At 42.8% G+C, this 18,880-nt stretch overlaps 1 protein-coding gene across 4 annotated transcripts in view; it reads left to right on the top strand.

Moving 5' to 3' along the window:
* The window catches only part of LOC101949791 (tyrosine-protein phosphatase non-receptor type substrate 1-like), a 32,319-nt gene extending 18,731 nt beyond the window's left edge, over positions 1 to 13,588 (top strand). For 3 of the 4 annotated variants that reach the window (XM_065588243.1, XM_042853519.2, XM_008164749.4), the window contains 5 exons: positions 6,712 to 6,796; positions 8,210 to 8,572; positions 9,142 to 9,453; positions 10,544 to 10,639; positions 12,198 to 13,588. In XM_065588243.1, the coding sequence (XP_065444315.1) occupies positions 6,712 to 6,796; positions 8,210 to 8,572; positions 9,142 to 9,453; positions 10,544 to 10,639; positions 12,198 to 12,328 (987 nt within the window). In that variant the 3' untranslated portion in view covers positions 12,329 to 13,588. The remainder of the gene's footprint in view (positions 1 to 6,711; positions 6,797 to 8,209; positions 8,573 to 9,141; positions 9,454 to 10,543; positions 10,640 to 12,197) is intronic. The other variant, XM_065588246.1, reaches the window with a different exon arrangement.
* The last annotated feature ends 5,292 nt before the right edge of the window (positions 13,589 to 18,880 follow it).

Here is an 18,880-nt window from a genome sequence, read left to right on the forward strand (position 1 = left end):
ATGTATCTGTTTCCTCTTAGAGGAAACTCAGGGTAACATAATCTGATACTATATAATTAAATAAGATATGCAAATGAAAGCCTTCTGGGTATATTTTATAATACGAGACCTGAAAAGCTTTTGGTTTGGTCAATTATTTTTTATATATATATATAGGGAGTAACTACACTGATAAGTGATGAATACATAGCATCACTTATGAATGTAGTTACCCCCTTTATTGAACGTTAGTACCTTTTTATTCTCTATTGCACCAGCCAACCACAGTGGTTTGAGGGATTGTCTACACAAAGAGTTGCATCAGTTTAACTTAAGAAGTGATTTCAAACTGGTTTAGTTAAACTGGTACCATAGGCTGTGCAGACACACTTATTTTGGTTAAACCAATCTTTACTTTGTTTCGATTATGTCAGTTAGAAACAGGCTTAAACTAAACTGAAATAAAAAGGTTGTATGTCAGACAGTGAGTCTCAACCTTAACTGTAGCAGAGTTGCTGCTCCATTATAATAAGCCATTCTGAAACCAAACCAAACAGGAGTATGTACCTGTCTAACTAAACCGGTGCATGTACACAGCTTCTCAATGGAAGCTTTCTAACAGCATTCCAGTGTGGAAGCAGAGAAAGAACTGACAGGAAGGGGATGCAATGCATGACAGTTCGTTACCCCATGGTCTCATAGATCATTAATTATGTTGTCCACAGAAAAACTTACAAGTATTCTAATAAAACTTACACCTATCATTTACATACATGACTCCTTTCAATCAGAGAGATGAACAATATCTGCAATATGCAGAAGCATGCACACTCTGCTCCTTATTAGTGCTATTAACAAAATCTATCATTATCTCGTGTCATTTTAATGTATTATATCCATTTGTCGAGGACCTTTTGGAAATATTCGCTATCCAAACACGAACTTCTGCTTACCGTCATAAAGATCATTAAAAAAAAAAAAATGCAGAATGGGTCACACACAGGCCAGATCCTGCAATCGGTTTCACACAGGAAGGCCCCTGCCTCTGCACAGAGCTGACACATTTCATCTGGGCTCCACATGTGTGCAGGAGTTCACCTCAGCAAGCTCACTGCAACACCAGGGCCTTAATTAAAACAAGCGGTTAGTTCAGTTGAGCTTGTCCAAACCATTAGGACAGCTGCCCCCCAGCAGTAGAGGACCCGAGGGAAGCTTTGTCTGACATCTATTGTCAAGCACAACTGAAAATCCTAATGTAGGGCCATAAGTATAATGTATGCCATCATATTGTTCACTCTGCTTGTGTCGTTATAACCCCTTCCCGCACCTGTGCTTTTCCTGTCCATTTAGAGTGTAAGCTGTTCAGGGCAGAGACCATCTACTGCTCTGTTTGTGCAGTGCCTATCGCAACAGGCCCCCCTCTTGGCTGGCCCTTAGATTGTACAAGCCACTTTTCAGAAGAATTTCTCACTCACCGTATGTTATTTGCCTTCTTGTTTTTGAAGTCGTATTTGGGCCACATTTCCAAGGCTTTCTTCACAATCACAAGGGCAAGAAATTGACTTCTTTTAAAACAAAATTTAAATGAAAACAGAGAGCCCCTTGTCCTCGGGAGCTGGGACTTTCAGTAAAACTTAACCATTTGTCATTTTTCAACACAAACTTTCTCAGCTCTCTAGATGTGGATTTAAATAGAGAAAATGAGTGGGGTTCACAAAGGTATTTAGGTTTCAGAGTAGCAGCCGTGTTAGTCTGTATCCGCAAAAAGAACAGGAGTACTTGTCTCTAAGGTGCCACAAGTACTCCTGTTCTTTTTAAAGGCATTTAGGTGGCTGATGCCTAAATACCTTTGTGAATTCCACCCAAAGTATCATCATAAAGAGCCCTCTATATGTAATCTTAGGGTACGCCAGAGTACCCGCCGTATCAGCAGGTAGCGATCGATTTATCTGGGATCGATATATCGCGTCTCGTTAAGACGTGATATATCGATCCCCGAACGCGCTCCCTGTCGATTCCGGAACTCCACCGGAGCGAGCGGCGGTAGCGAAGTTGACGGGGGAGCCGCGACCGTCGATCCCGCGCCATGTGGACCCCAGGTAAATCGATCTAAGATACTTCGACTTCAGCTGCGCTATTCACGTAGCTGAAGTTGCGTATCTTAGATCGATTTCCCCCTCTCCAGTGTAGACCAGCCCTTAGACATAAATGGCTGAATGAGAATTTTTTTATTGAAAAAATCTTTCAATTATTGAATTTTTCACAAATATTTTGCGTTTTGTTCAAAACTTTCTACTTAAAAACAAAGCTGAAAAATAAGAATTGCCTGTTGGCTGTGTTGTACATGTTTTATGTGTTTTCACACATACCCCTCCCCAATTATTCGGTTCTTCGTTGCTAATTGTGATTGATTGTATATGACTAACCAGACCAATCTTTCCATTTTCATTTGCATGAAGATAAATAAGTTTAAGGCTACCCTAGACCAGTGTTTCTCAACCTTTTAGATACCAGGGACTGGCTTGTTGCCTTCCTAAACTGTGTCAGGGAGATCTCAGGGAGCGGTGCCAGTCAACAGACCGGTCATTGAGAAATACTACTTAGACCAGGGGTCGGCAAACTTTTTGGCCTGAGAGCCACATCGGGGAATAGAAATTGTATGGTGGGCCATGAATGCTCACAAAATTGAGGTTGGGTGAGGGAGGGGGTGAGGGCTCTGCTTAGGGGCTGGGGATGAGGTGTTTGGGGTGTAGGAGGGTGCTTTGGGCTGGGACCAAGGGGTTTGGAGGGCGGGAGGGGAATCAGGGCTGGGGCAAGGGGCTGGGGTGTGGGAAGGGGAGCAGGCTCTGGCTGGGGGTGTGAGCTCTGGGTTGGAGCTGGGATGAGAGGTTTGGGGTGCAGGAGAGTGCTCCGGGGGATTCAGAGGGTGGGAGGGGGATCAGGGCTGGGAAAGAGGATTGGGGCATGGGGAGAGGCTCAGGGGTGCATGCTCTGAGCGGCGCTTACCTTGAGCGGCTCCTGGAAGCAATGGCATATCCCTTCTATGCGTGGAGTGGCCCCTGACCCTGCTAGTGCCAGAGTGGGGCCATGCAACTGCTTCCGCCACATGGTTTGGCCCCCCACCCGGTGCCCCAGCTGGAGCGCCCGTGGGCCATAGTTTGTCCACCCCTGGCTTAGACCAAGTCACAGTAAAATGTGTTTTCGATGAACATGGACAATCTGTGGCTTAACATTAAGGGCCTCCATTCAGAATCCTACTCTGTGTTCCAGGTACATTCCTAGTGTTGGAAAAGGGATTCATCCTTAGGAGTGAATTTGACCCACTCTGTTTTAAGGCTACTTCAGGCCAGTTTCTTAAGACAGGCAGTTGTCTAATAAGTATGTCCTCTTGGACAAGCTTCACTGCAATGCAAAAAAAAAAAAAAAAACGCAAAGTAAAAGTCAGCCCTGAGTGCAGTGTGCTTAAACAAACCCTTCAGCTGAAGTAACAGAAAGATACTGGATATGAATAACACAACTTCCGTTATATTGTGGGAGCATCGGTCAAAGAACAAAGCCTTTTGGGCTTGTCTACACCACGCAGCTTTTAGTGACAAGGCTGTGTTGATGCAGCCTTGTCACTAAAAGTCAGCGTGTGTAAACGCTCTTTGTCGGTACTTTGTCGGCACTTTTGCCGACAAAATACTTCCAGCCCTGCGAGTGGCGTTAGCTTTGTCAGCATCCGCGTTCACGCTGCCACTTGCATCAGCAAAACTTTTATCTTTCGCAGTGTGGGCTTTTTAAAGTACACCTCTACCCCGCTATAACGCAACCCGATATAACACGAATTCGGATATAACGCGGTAAAGCAGTGCTCTGGGGGCGCGGGGCTGCGCACTCCAGTGGATCAAAGCAAGTTTGATATAATGCGGTTTCACCTATAACGCGGTAAGATTTTTTGGCTCCTGAGGACAGCGTTATATCGAGATTGAGGTGTACCCATGAAAGACAAAAGTTTTGGCGGCAACTTCGCAGTATAGACATACACAAATATTTCAACCACACATGGCCTTTTTGCCAAACAGTTTAACAGCAACACCAAAGATATATTTAAAGTACTCGGAAGCAAGGTATTTTTATGCCTAGTAAGGTATAGTCTCACTAGTAGCAGCAAGCAACTGTAACTTTCTTGTCCCCTTTCTTGTCAACAAGAAGGCTGAATTCTGGCATAAATCCTGTTTTAATTTTTACTAAAAACTCTGTTTTCTTGATGTCAGTGAAGTTATTTGTGCCTTACACTGGTGAGAGAACAGAATCAAACTTCTCTTTTCAGTCTCTTTGTGGCTTAGAAAAAGGATATCATGCTTCTGCTTTTGTTTTATAGACTCTCCACAAGATACAAACTCTATGCATATGTGGTTTGGTGAGCATGCTTGGGCTTTGGATATCTTATGGTGGATTTTTGAGGGTGTCCAACCAGGGCCGGCTCCAGGCACCAGCTGAGCAAGCTTGTGCTTGGGGCGGCAGATTGTATGAGGTGGCATTCAGCCCAATCCTAGGGCAGCACGGCTGCTTTTGTTTTGTTTTGTTCCGCTCCAGCGGCCCTGTAGGGGGCGGCGGTGCAGAGGAAGGGAGCGCCCTGCAGCAAGCCCGGCAGGGCATCCCACGTCCTTCCCTCCCAGCCGACCGCGGCTCGGAGCCCTCCCGGTTGGCGGCTCGGCGATTGGGGCCGCTGACAGCGCCCCACTGAAGCCCTGGCTGCCCCCTTCTCTCTCTCCCCCCCGCTCTCTTCCCCGCTAGAGTTCCCCTGCACCCTGGCTCCGGCCACTCTGCAAGTTTTTTTTTTTTTTTTTTTTTGCTTGGGGCAGCAAAAAAGACAGAGCCGGCCCTGTGTCCAACATTATGTAGGTGAGAAAAATCAAACCAGCTATGATCGGTGTTTTAAAGTAGCCAAGACTTTTTTTAAATGTAATTTTGACTGTAGCTAGTGATTGACAGGCACGATTACATTATTTTCCTCCTTGTGAAGGGAGAGGAAGTAAAACTGAGATGTTTGGGGTGGATAACCGAGGCACTTTCTTTTGAGCTATGTGCAGCTGTGTGAAGAATACTTAAATATCTCCCTAATTTCTTCCATGCAACCTGACACTCACCTAGGAAGAATTATTACTGAACCAACCTTTTCAAAATGGATGCCTATGGCTAGGCTCCTATGACCATACCTAGGCACCTAATGAAGTGGCTGGATTTCCAAAATTGCTGGGTGTGCACTGACTGCTTTGACACCAGCAGTGTCTATGTAGGCTTTTTGAAAGTCTTGGCCTAAAGTACCAGGCAGGAGGAAGTAAAAAAACGTGCTCAAAACTCTGTGAAAGCATCTCCCAAAGACAAATACCAAATCCCTCAATATAAGATTTCCAGATAAGGGTAAAGATATAAATGAAGAGCAAAATAAGGAGAGACCCACAAAGCTCACCCACGCCTGTCCCAAATAAACAGGTGTAATCTAGGGCTACCATGTTATGGGGAGGCACCCCAAGGTAGAAGAGGGAAAAAAACATGGAATAGAGGAGGGTAAAATATGCCCTGTAAGCCCAACGTCGTATGAACCAAATGAAAAAGAGACTGTATTAATTTGTCTTTTGCTTTGTAATATGAAGGAACTACATGGGCCTGGTGGGGTCCAATTAACCATGTTTATTAAACATATACAACAGACCTGGCCTAACTACATACACACCCTGCTGCTCTGGCAGGGCTCTGGTGGCTTCTGAAGCATAGAGGGCCGAGAGGGCCACTAGAGTGCTCACGAATTACATAAAGGGCTATTACTCAATTCCTATACACTAGGCTATATGGTTGCTCAGAGGCTGCCTATCATATTCCTGCTCCTTTGCTAAGTGGCAGCAAATTTCAGGGCTTTGTATGTCAGAGCAGAAATCGATGCAGAGTCAGGTATTTTCTTAGTGTAATTTGTTTTTGTATAAAGTCCGTTTCATTGAACCCATCTGAAGTTGACTGCCTTGGGTAGTACAAAGCAGCTGTCATGGGCTCCTGTCTCTGTGACTCCCCAGAATCTCAGTATTTAAACACATTGTTCTCTGTCCCTCCCTTAAGAGCCGGGTCTTCTATCTAGAAAGCTCCCTAATCCAGCGCTCCTCACCAAGGATCACATGGCCTTGCCGAGTGGCCTGGCTTTTGTGTAGCTGCTCTGCAACCCAAAGGGACCCCAGAAGAGGTGTACTTGTCAATGAGAGCTACACACAGTCCCCTTAACATCTGTCTCGATTCAGTTGCCACGTGGCATTTTTAACTCTTTCTGTGGGGAGTATCATCCTAGGTCCTTGTGTGCCTCAGTGATGCATAATGACAGCACCTCTTGCCACGTCAATATCTGAAAATTAGCAGGTGGAGATTGGTGTTGGACCAGTTGCCCTAATATTCATTTCTATGTTAATCATTCCTTTCTAGGTTCCTAATAATGATGGCCTACCGCTGGCTAGGCTGGGCTGTGCAAAAGATCAGCATGCAAATTGCTCAGCTCCACCAATATCCTCTACACTTGTTATTCTTTATATTACAGGAGCACTGACTTAACTTTGAAATTTCCTTGGAACTTGCAGTACTAAGTGCACTAAGTGCACTGTGGCCTCTGAAATCCTAACATGTCTATGATCCAAATAGATGCTGTTAATGATAATAAGGACCAGCACCTTGCAGGCAGGCGCTGGTTAACTCAACAGTGTTTTGCAGATGCTGCCCAGGGAACTTCAGCTGCCCAGAAGAGAGACTAAATTACTGGTGCTTTTAATGTTCATCTTTCTTCTTTGTCACTCAGGTAGGCACACCGACTTGTAGTTCTGTTCAATATCCTTGTTCCGAGAGCTGTGTGTTCTCTCCCCTGGATGGTGGTTGGGGTGAGATAGGGGCATATCTTCTCCTATATTTATTATAAAAATGAAGAGCCAAATAGATCCCTGGATTTATCCCCATTGACTTCAGTGGAGTTTGATTGAGAATGAAATTGGCCATCTAGACAGAACTCTGTTGTCACCTCAATATTTTGAAAACACTCCTGCCTCTTTCCAACTAGCTTATTTTAAAGGGTTCCATTTGTTTCCTGTGTGGAATTGATCATGATGTGAACCCTTCCGAAATGTCAGTGCGCTTACTGTTGACTCTGCTTCTCGGAAGAGGTGAATCATTGAAAGCTGCTGTTACTCAGTTTCTTCCCTGATTAATGCTGAAACCAAACTGTTCTGATTTTCCTTCACCCTTTCCCACTCCATCTACCCAAAGCCCAAATAAGGGATCAAAACTCAAAATAAGAGACTTGAAAAATTATAAATGCAGGAAGTTCCAAGTGAAGGAAGAATAACTTCTTTAATATAGCTTCTGTTTCAGGTACTCTCGCTTTTCATAATTTACAGCAATAAAATCAAGATGTAGAGTATGAAATTTGGGCTGTGTTCTGCTGGTAATTACTTGACTGTAAATACAGAGTAACTCCTCTAAAGCCAGTGGCGTTACTCTGGATTAATTCCAAAAGAAGTGAGATCAGAATTTGGTTTTTGTGTGCCTAAAGGAAAACTAAGGGACAGCTGAAAGATATGTCCCTAACCTCGGATGTCTGCTACCTGATCTTGCAATATATAGGGGTATAGAAATAATCCACAGCTGCTTACAGTATTCAAGAGCAGATTTGAGCCCAGGCATGTAAGGGGCTTCTATACACTTATAAAAGAACAATCATTTGCCTCATAAAGGAGAGGTGGACTTGCCAAAAATGATTCTAATAAATCCAATTTAAGATGCAAAACTATTTATTAACACTAGTAATATAACAAAGGGTTAACATTTTCCCCAGAGCCTCAGGCAGAATCCCAAATGAAGACCTCCAGTCCTGTAATGGAGCCCGCTTGTGGCCTAACCTCCCTCCCCACCAGGGCCAGCTCCAGGGTATTGGCCGCCCAAAGCAGCCAAAAAAAAAAAAAAAAAAAAAGCCGCGATCGTGATCTGCGGCGGAAGATCCTTCGCTCTGAGCCAGAGTGAGGGACCATCCGCTGAATTGCCGCTGAATAGCTGGACGTGCCGCCCCTCTCCGCAGTGGCCGCCCCAAGCACCTGCTTGACAAGCTGGTGCCTGGAGCCAGCCCTGCTCCCCACTCATCTCTATTTACAGAATGTGAAGGAGCTGTCTTATTCTTTAATATACGTGTAACTTACCTGTTCTGTTTTCCTTTTCCATTTAGGGCCAATGATCCAAACCACATCCATTGCACTGAATTCAAAGATGGTCTCAGCATTACAGGGTGAAACGGTGAAAGCAGTCTGTGCGCAGAACATCAATGAAACAGAAGGGCTCGCTATAACTCTGAGAAGAAACGGCAGCTCTGCTGAGCTGTGTTACATACAGTTTGGAAATTACACATTTTGGAGCATAAATTGCACAGACCTTATGAATCTAAAATACAATAAACCAACAAAAGAGGTTTATGCTGTTATGGAGAGAGTCTCTGTCAAACAGTCTGGTGTTTACAGCTGCACCTTGGACAAGACACTTCCCCCTCCTGTGAGAATGCTAAGCCAGTCTCACATTTCCCTCACAGTGTCAGGTGAGCCGGGAGTTCCCTGTGTTCCATATATCCTAAACGCTGCAGTGCTCTGATATGTGGGTGAAAGGACAGGTTGAAATGCTTGTGTGACGTTCACTGCTGTGGAGTGTGGGCTGCTTTGTGATGACTAAGCTTTGTAATGACAATCTGAGCCAGTATGGTTACTGGGATGGCTTCCCGTTCATCATAGTCCTTGTGGGGGTGCATCAAAGGCTCCCTCAGCTCCTGTTTAACAGGTAACACCTCGTTCCCTGGTGCTCCCCATAAACACAGACACCAGTTCTGTGCACATGACCTATTTCCCCCACCCCTGGGACTGAGCCACTCTCTCTGATATGGCAGAGCAGTTCAGGGCTGTTGAGGAGGAAGAGGTGGCAGCGCTCTGACCCTTGAGCCAGGCCACTGGAACCCCAGCTGAATGGCTTCACAGGGGACCTCCTGATTTATGTGACCCAGCCCTGGGCTATCCAGCAATGTCCCAATTTCACAGTGACCAGTAGCAGCTATGGGGCATTGTACGGGTAAAGAGTTACAGCGAGCAGTGACTAGCTTTCTTCCCTCGCTTTCAGCTCTTCCAGTGGTTGAGGTTTTTTTGGCCTCTTCTTCACCCACTGACAAGGAGACCACGTTAACTTGCCGTGCTTGGGACTTCTATCCTGGAGACATCCAGCTCTCCTGGAGTAAGGACAGCCAGTTGCTCACTAACTCAACAAGGAATGACTCTCTGTTCCACAACAGCAACGGGTCTTATTCCTATATAAGTAACCTTGTTGTTTCCAAACATGACTGGAATGAATTTGCCCAGTTTTTCTGCCAAGTGAATCACTCTACACTGAAAATGCCTGTTGTGAAAAACCTCACCCTGACCCAGTCTGGTAAAGGTAAATGGGTACTGTGCATTTTCAAGTTGTTTAGTAGCAGTGGCTATTCAAGATGTTCATCTGTGTTTGCTAATACATGTTTCCTGACACATTCATTTGTACACAGTGAAATAAGCCCTTTATTTTCATTGTTTACTCTGAGTTTGCTGAAGTTGACACTTGTTGGGAGAGCTCACAGAGATGGAGTAATAAGACCAAGACCCACATATTTAAAGATACTTCCACATTATGGTGCTCTGCCTTGCAACAAATAACTGATTTAGGAGCCTAACTCTCAATTTCAAAAGGGATATAGGCACTTAAGAGCCAAGATTCCATTGACAGTCTGTGGGAGTCACAGCAAAACACAATTCAAGTTTTAGGACAATACTCTGCCTCTAAATGGCAACATCTGTTAGTTGTTTAAGTTGCTATTATTAGTAAATGAATAGAAGACGGGTCTCCTGAATCCCACTCCAATGCTTTCTCCAGTAGGCCCTTGTGAAATTAAGGTCCTCGGTGTTTATCATTAGTGATCCCACTCTTTTTGTAAAGAGTAGGAATGATTACACTTAACTGGGTAATTACTAAATCTGATTGAAAAATTTTAGCTAAAATATTTTCTTGATCAAATCAGAGATTTTGTCCTAATGAAAATATGTTTGCAGGAAAATGTCAATTTCAGTAAAATGTTCCAGTTTTTTGAAGGGGAAAATTCTAAATCAAATGTTTTAAATTGACATTTTGCAATGTCAACATTTTCAATGTTTCAAAACAAAATATTTTTGTTTTGATCCAAAATTTCAAAAAATTTTGTTTCAGCATCATGGAATCAATTTTTTTCTGAACTTTTGTTCCCCTAGAATTTCTGTTATTTTGATTTTCATCCCAATTCAGGATGAAAACAAACATCAAACTATCAGAATTTCTCACAGGATAGAAATTTCTTTTCCCTATCAATTGTAGCAAATACATCCTGCCTTCCTAAATTTCCCTTGTAATTTTCTTCAAAAAAGTAGGGTTTGTTCCCTGAGGAGAAACACGGATGTGCACTCTTGAATAGCTGCTGAGCTTCCTATCGTGTAATTTACCTGAGTTTTGTTTTCTAAAGCAGTTTCAGTTTCCAACCTGCACTGGATCCCTGTCATACCGCTTGGTGTCTTAGCAATATTGGCAGCAATAATTGTGGCAAAGTCTATGAAATTAAGTGAGTATTCAGCTGTTTCTTTAGTCTTTTTTATTTACAATTAATCTGATTAATTATAACACCATATAGGTGGCACCGTTGCCCTCTGTTTGAGGGAATCAAAACAACTTTAGTGTTTGTGGTTATGTTGCCTTCTAATGACTTGAGGCCTACCAAGTTGATGTAAGCCTTAATACTGATGCAAAGTCTTGCTTAACTCAAGTGATAGATGTCTGTGTATTTTGAACTGAAGAGTTGAAATAGAAAGAAGGTAAAAAATAAATAAAGATAATATCATTTTTTGTTAGAGTGGACGTTATTGGTACTCATGCAACCCCTTGGTGCTCTCCTGCTCTGATGGACTGAATTATCACTTTTTCACTTCAGCAGCCAGCTGCCTGCTAAATACCGGAAATACCATTTCCGCAAACGTCCCCTAAAGGCTTCCAAAGCTAACAGGCTTTAGAGCTGTAGAGCTTTAAGCTGGGAAAAGCTTGATTATTATGAAACTAATGATGGTAATACCAACATTTAAAGAAACATATATAATATACAGGGAATGAGGTGGATAATGGGATATAGAGAACCTTTCACCTCTAGGTCACCAGTCTTAATTCATCCTTGGCCCAAAGTGACCCAGAGTTTTTTCCAACTGAAAGGTGACCTGTGTGAAATGAGTTGTTGGTCTCAGTTCATTTCCCAGTGGGTAAATGTTCAGATAATGAAAATCTTCCCTACAGTTGGTCTAATTGATACCTTTGTTGGCAGTGTGAGCAGAGATGCCAAGGTCTGAGTAAGCATAGAGACTCAATTAACCTTTCCTTGCAAGGTCGGCATGGAGGTCCATTGACAGGGCAGTGTAGGGAAGTCTGCACTGTTGCTGTCCATGCTGCCCCTGTTGTCTGGCTGAACAAGGGAATTCATGCCCAGGGCTGCCAGCCTTGCACATTTCATCATCGCTAAATTTGGGTGCTGATTTTAAAAGAAAAAATTGACAATGTACCCACAATGCTATACAATCGCAGCACACATCATGTGCAATAGCTTTCCCAGCTGTGTGTCACTTACGCATTATAAAGACATACACATGCACAGTGGGTGGAATACCAATCAATGTTGAATAAAACACTCCCCACAAAAGTGCGTGACACAAAAAGACATCTTCTGCTGGGGGTGAAATACAAGCTTTAGTTCCACCTGGGGGTGAAATACGAGCTTTAGTTCCACCTGATTAATCGTAGAGTTAAGGTTTTGCTTTGCATTAACATTAGTGAGTGATGAAATTAAACAACCTCATAAAAACAAAACTGTGTTCCTACCCCAATAAGAGGATGTGTATTACCCCTCTGTGCAAAAAGATACTATATGCATTGTGTTTTATGAAATATACTCCCTCTTGTGGGCGAATATAACCCAACATTAACACAAATGTATCACTGTTCTGTATAAATTAGAATATAATTTGTTAAAATACCAGTGACAGATCAATAATCAGTTCAACATTCCCAAACTGTGTTTTATGTGTATAAAATGCACTGTCTCTTTTGGAGCTAAGCCCAGTATTATCTCCCTGTTTTAGGATTCAAGTCCACATCACAGAGCTCTGCAGAAAGGGGATTGCCAGAGACAGCTGAGACACATCCTCCACAAGAAAGCCAGAGTGATACAATCTATTCATTGCTTACTCATTATCCAGAATCTACTTTATGAGCTGCTGTCAAGTGTAGTACGTGGGCCCTGAAATATAGAAGAAGAAAATGTTGCATTCTATTGCAGTCTTCAGTGCTGGATGTGCCTATCAGATGATTACAGACAGGAGTGTCTAGAGAAACAAATAATGACTTGCTCCTGGTAATACAGTACGGAAACCTAGAGCTGTTAAACAAGTGGACTAAAAGCAGGGGCAGAGCAGTTTGCTGGACGCTCGTTGGAGTTCTCAGCAATAAGACAGTATTATGAAACAAGAAGACAGGCGTGTAATCTGACACATAAAGGGAATTGAAACACCCAGGGGATTTGTTAAAAGGTGCCCAATCTGAGGGCCAGGTTACTGTGTGCCCTGGGGAGACGATGCACTTATCTGGAGGTGGAGCATTATGGGAATGCCATGAGGTTAGGTGATTGTATGCATCCAGCAGGACTTAATACTCTTCCTTTTGAGTCAGTATTGAACCAATATTCCATCAGAACAGTAGGGGGATGTTTTTGTTCAAGGTTCTGCTTTTCAGATGTCATGTTAAACTTAGGTACCAATCACTTATGATCATTAAATGCCAAATACATCATATGTAAGATCATGAGTGTTCTGGCTATATTCCTGTGTAACCGCAGCCTGTCGAAAATTCCCCATCTAGTTTAATTCAGATACAGCATGATGTGTGCTGTCACACATCTGCCATATTCCATCACAGAGGTGGCTGCATTTCAATAGCTAGCAAAGTGATCCTGCATGCAGTACAGTGTATAGTTTGCAAACCACTTTGTGATGTGCTTGGGAAGCTTTTTGGATGAAAGAAGAGCTAAATAAATGCAAAGTTTTATCACTGAGTGAAATAACCCTACACTTATTGTCTTCACAAACGTTACACAAATCCTTACTCTCACCATATTTGAGTGTATTACTCTTTGCTTCCTCAGCCACACTTTATGAAAGACACTGATGATCTAAGTTGTTGACTTTCATAGAAAAAAATATCACCATGCAGCAATAAGAATGGCTATATTTTTTTACTATATTCTTACTAATCCTCAATTCCGTGTGTTCATACCCAGGACACTGGTATATTAATGCATTGAAATGACAATGTCTGAAATTTCTAGACTTGAGATCAAAATGGAGGTGTTATTGGGAAGAAAATGGTGTTGTGGGTCACGGCTTTCTCTTAAGTGTGTGCTCACTTGTCCATAATTTGTTCTCATGTGTTGATTGTATAATTGTTTACAAATCATTAAAGATATTTAACAATGAAAGGTAGCTAGAAGGATGGATAGAGAGTCTAGATATCCATTTGTGTCAGACCCAATTATTTCAATTTTGTTTTTATTCGGTTTTCCAATGACCACTACATCCGAAGTATTAATTCAGATATGAGAAAGGGAAAAAAATGGAAAGAGGGTGAAAAGAGCTAATCAGAAGTGAGGGGGTTTTGTAGGCAATTTGCTAGCTGCTCATAAGGTTCTGAATTAACAATATCGCTGGGTCACATTTTGAAAGCTTTCTTTTAAACCATAATGGATGGGATTTTAACAGCTGACTTGACATCCACTCCCGTTACTTTTAATGGGATTTAGGTATCCATGTCCTTTAGGCAGCTTCAAAAATCTCAGCTTTAATATTGTTTTCAAATGAAAGCATAGCGCTCAGCCCTGCAAATACTTGCCATCAAGCATTGGTGCCAGTTGATTTACCACCAGGACAACTAAGATCAGAATCAGAATCAGGTTCCAGAGAAATAACACAAGTTTCTCTTTCTTTACAATCAAGAGGCACAGAATACATTCAGGTGGCCAGATATTCAGTAAAGAAACATTTCTAACTTACTTAGAGATCAAAACTAATTCTAACTGGCCCACTATCCTACGGTACCAGTGCTTTCAGGTTCTGCATTATGTTTCTCAACTTTCTAGAAACAGAAAGCTAACTTCAAAGGAAGTAATAGGGATTGGTCAATTAGGAAACAAACAAACAAAAACCCTAATCTGTATCAGTCTTTGCAGACAACTTCCCTAACAAAAGGATGTCCATATGAGGCACTGGGAAAAGGACCAGGGTAGACAAATACCCCCAGAGGAATAGGGTTTGATCTGGAAAACAGAACCAGTAATCTCAGTCTATAGCATAAAAAAAGAAAATTTCTTTAAGATTCTGTTTCAATGGTAGCTCACATCAGTCAGGTTAAAAAAATATATTGAATAGGGGGAAATAGTGGAGAAATAGGAGATTTTATGCATGTGCGGTGGACGGTCAAGTCAGTAGAGAATACTGGGATGCAGTTCATAACCAATATAACTTGCTGGATATTTATTACCAAATGACCCTTTGATAATCTTCCTGGGGCTTCTTGGCAGAAATGTCACACAAAAGGAAGCGAAGAATTAATCTCTCAGATGTTAGTAGTTGCTCAGCTAATCACAGCTTTTCATAGGAAAAAGAAAAAATAGTCCAGCCATAGAGGAATGGTTCTAAAATATATTGGAGGTGGTTGTTATGGAAAAGTTAATGCACCAAATATGTACTCAGCAAAATACACAGATGACAAATAGATACTTAGATATTTGGTTACCATTTATTTAATATTCAGACAAAATACATTCATGTTTAAAACAAAAAATCAGCACATCTGTTCAATTTTTTTTTAAATATTAACATGTGATAGACATACCTGGACTGTTAAATATGGGTAATCAGAGATTTCACTCAATTTAATAAAATCACTAGAAATGACACGTCATTGACATTGTAATGGTGCTCACTCTGTAACGTAGTAATACCCTGTTAAACAGAGAGATCTGATTACAATATTCCTGCATAATGTCTCTCTAAACAAAAACTCTCTGTTGTAATGACTATCATTTTGTTTCTGATATTTACATGGCAAGGATTTGTAAACCTGCCAATACTTCCTAAATATATGAAGAGTTAAAAAAAAATCAAGGGGCTCAGAGTTCAGCCTTCGACAATTCTGTACAAGGACAGTCATCTCTTTCCCTAACAAAGGTGACTTAAAGACAAAACAAGACAGAGTCTTGCAGGGACCGCAAGATCTAGTGATGTGTACCTCAATTTCTTGTTTCACATTTGAGATCAGAGCTCACCCCACGCAGAGGACCGTGCACCCCTTAAGTACTTGAGGAGGGGGAAGTACTTTTGGATTGGACCTCAGCACAGTGGTAAAATTCATTGCAAAGCTGCAGCAAACAGGTGAGGGGAGGAGTCATTGCTGGAGGTCTGATAAGGCCAGACTGAATATTTATTCCCTGAAAGGTTGAGTGGAAGATTCCATACCAGTAATAAGAATGACCTGTTATTTCTTAAATATGTTGATCTACCTACTCCCCGAATAACACATTTTTGTGTGTCTCAAATGGCAGCACTATATCAGCAAAACCTTACATGACCCTTACATGTAGGAAGCTGTTAGCCTGCAACAATGTTCTGTCCAGTGACACTTATAAAACATAAGGTTAAAAAGTGTTGACGATGCCCCTTCACTTGTAATCTGCATGATGTACCTGGCCCTGGGCTTCTATGAGGGCTGGCCAAAAAGTTTCTGCCAAAAATATTTTTGACAAAACATTGGGGTTTTGGCAAAATGAAAATTTTTGTGAAAACCCAAAACTTTTCAGGCAAAAACTCAAAATATTCTGGGGGTTTTCGGGTTTGTTTGTTTTTTCATGGGGTGTGCAGGGCAATGGGGAATCAAGCCCTCCATCTTTTTTCAGACTGCGTCTGCAAACCTATCTTTTCATGCCTGTCAATACGTTTTAATTGCTCTTTCCCGCTGCTATTTAACATATCATTCCTTAGCTCTGCAGCTCTGCTATTTAATTCTGAAGCATACTTTTATTGGCAAGACCATAACCAGTGTTGGGCTCTGAGCTTGCAATCAGGGCCGGCTCTGGCTTTTTTGCTGCCCTAAGCAAAAAAGCCACCCGCCGTGCCCCCCCACCACCACCACCACGCTGAGCCCGCCCATGGGCCCGCAATCCCCCACCGGGCTGAAGCGCCGGGAGCAGGCTGGAGAGCCCGGCCGCGGCTCTCCACTCTCCCCGGCGGCCAGAGCGCCGGGGGGAGGGCGGAAAGCCCGGCTGGGGCGCTCCGCTTTCCCCGGTGGCCAGAGTGCCGGGGGGAGGGCGGCGAGCCTGCCGTGGCTCTCCGCTCTCCCCGGCAGCCGGAGCGCCGCAGGGAGGGTGGCGAGCCCAGTCACAACCCCACTCTCGGGCCGGAGCACCCCGCCACGCCGCCCCCCTCCAGGCGCCGCCCCAAGCACATGCTTGGTGGGCTGGTGCCTGGAGCTGGCCCTGCTTGCAATAGTATCTGTCTCGCACCCCTGCACAAAGTCCCGTTGAGATTAATTGGGTGCCTCACAGGCATGATGGGCCACCCAGGAGAGTTGTATTGAGGAAATTGTATTGTAGCCTCACACTGTACATCAAGGAGGTTTATTTTATTATCACTGTCAAGAGCAAGATGCATTAGGCTACAATCTGTAGAATAAGTGCAGTTCTTGAGCCTAAAAATTACAGTAATTTCACAACAGAATATTGTGCGTGGGAAGATCTCGGCTTATGCACAAGGGCTACTCAGATGTTACAGAGCTGATGTTAACCACAGGTGGTGGTGGTGGTGTGTTGGTATTTTGCAGAGCATTTGCTATTTTCTCTCTCTGTCTGTCAGATCTATCTCTTTGGTGAGTGTCTCGGTCACAGGGTTCTCTGCACTTCTGTCCCATCTCTAGGCTCTCTAAGCCTACCCCTTGAAGCCTCAGGCCTTTACCTTGCCTGGGCTGGAGTCTCACAATTCTCCTGCTCCTTAGACGAGGCCCTGAGCTACAGCACTTTGTGTATCACTGTGCTTACCCAGCAGGGCCAACTGAGTTCTGCCACCTGAGGTTCTTCCCTTTGGGAGTCTGTGACCAGTGCTGAATGTAGTAACCAAACAGCCTTCTCAACCCCAAGTATTGTTTAATTTTAACAATGGGAACAAAGCTTTTGGAGAAAAAAGATTTAAAAAACAACAGTCAGTCTAGACATTTCTCTCTTACCTAAAGGTTTACCATCCCTTGATGGCTACGTAGGCAGATCTACCTTCTTCAGACACCGCCAGCAGGCTTCACTGTCTCATTTTGGTTCCCGCAAACAACTCCCCCTCCACTCCCTTGAGAGTGTGTTCCTTTTTAAACCTGCCAGGGTTCTTTTGATCTCCTTTGTTCTCAGGCCTTTTCTCATCTTGGCATTGTTTCTCAACAGCCCTCAAGTGTTTGAGGGGAGGCTTATTCTGAGTCATTTTTTCCTTTGCTGGTTGTTTTTCCTGATAGCCCCCTATTACACTAAACCAATATTTTCATCCCGCAAACATCCCAGTAGCCAGGTCAACATACACTATCCATAGATATTACAGCACAGCTCCATATCCATCACATTGTGTCAAAACTTCATTCTTTATATTTTTGGAGGTAGTCATTGACAGATGTCTAGTTCACAGACACTGCACTTGGGCGACAATGTTATTGGTAAGCATTTCAACTTCCTCCTTTCTACAGCACATTGAATACCAGCTGGAGATTCCATACTCCTACCCAAGCCAATATGAATCTGCCATGAGGTGATGTGTTTCTTAGGGCTTGTCTACAAAGAAATTGCACTGGCTTAACTAAATGTGGCATGTTAAACTCATGTGACTTTGTGTGTGAATACTCCTACTTTGCTTTAAATGTAGCTTATCAGTTTAGCTTGTACTTATGACCTTATCTGCATGACCAAGTTGTACTGGTTTAACTAAAGGAGTGATTTTTAAACGGACTTAGTTAAACAGGTGCAAACCCCTGTGTGGACATTCTTATTTTGGTTTAATAATAGCTTAAATCGATTAGGAATCCCTTTAAATTAAATCATAATAAGTCATTCTTAAACTGAAATCAGTGTCTACACTGAGATTTATGCTGGTTTAATTAAAAGTAGTTGAAAAATTGATTATAGGTTAAACCAGTCACACTGTCTGACATAGACAAGGCCATAGATTACATGTGCAAGCTAAACCCATGTAAGCCAAGTTTAGTAGCGTCTACATACCAAGTTGCAACAGTTTAACTAAACCAGTTTAACGTCATACCTCTATTAAACTGGTGCAACTTTGTAGACCAGGCCATAGAAAGAGCTAATGGGCCAATTCCTATCTTCGAACCTCATAAAATGCCATTGACTTCAACTGAGTTGCAGCAGACTGAGACCAATTCTGGAGTTTCACAACAGGGGCTGTATTGTGGCACCTACATGTGATTCACCCATCTCAAATACACAAAGCACTTTAAACCAAAATTGGTGCTATATGGCTCATTTGCTCAGATTATGTGAATTAGGTTTTTGGTTTGTATTTCAGGAAGCTTACTGTACAGCAGGAGGGGAGATGCCAACAATTATCTATCAGCAGGAAACCAGGATCCAGTGATGGCTTTCTATGCATAACAAGAAAGCTAAACTGGCTGACAGCATTTGTGCTAGTAGCACTTAGTTACTGATTTCATGACAAAAGGTTTTGCTGAA

The sequence above is a fragment of the Chrysemys picta genome, chromosome 1 (assembly GCF_011386835.1).
Source record: "Chrysemys picta bellii isolate R12L10 chromosome 1, ASM1138683v2, whole genome shotgun sequence".
Classification (NCBI taxonomy): Eukaryota; Metazoa; Chordata; order Testudines; family Emydidae; genus Chrysemys; species Chrysemys picta.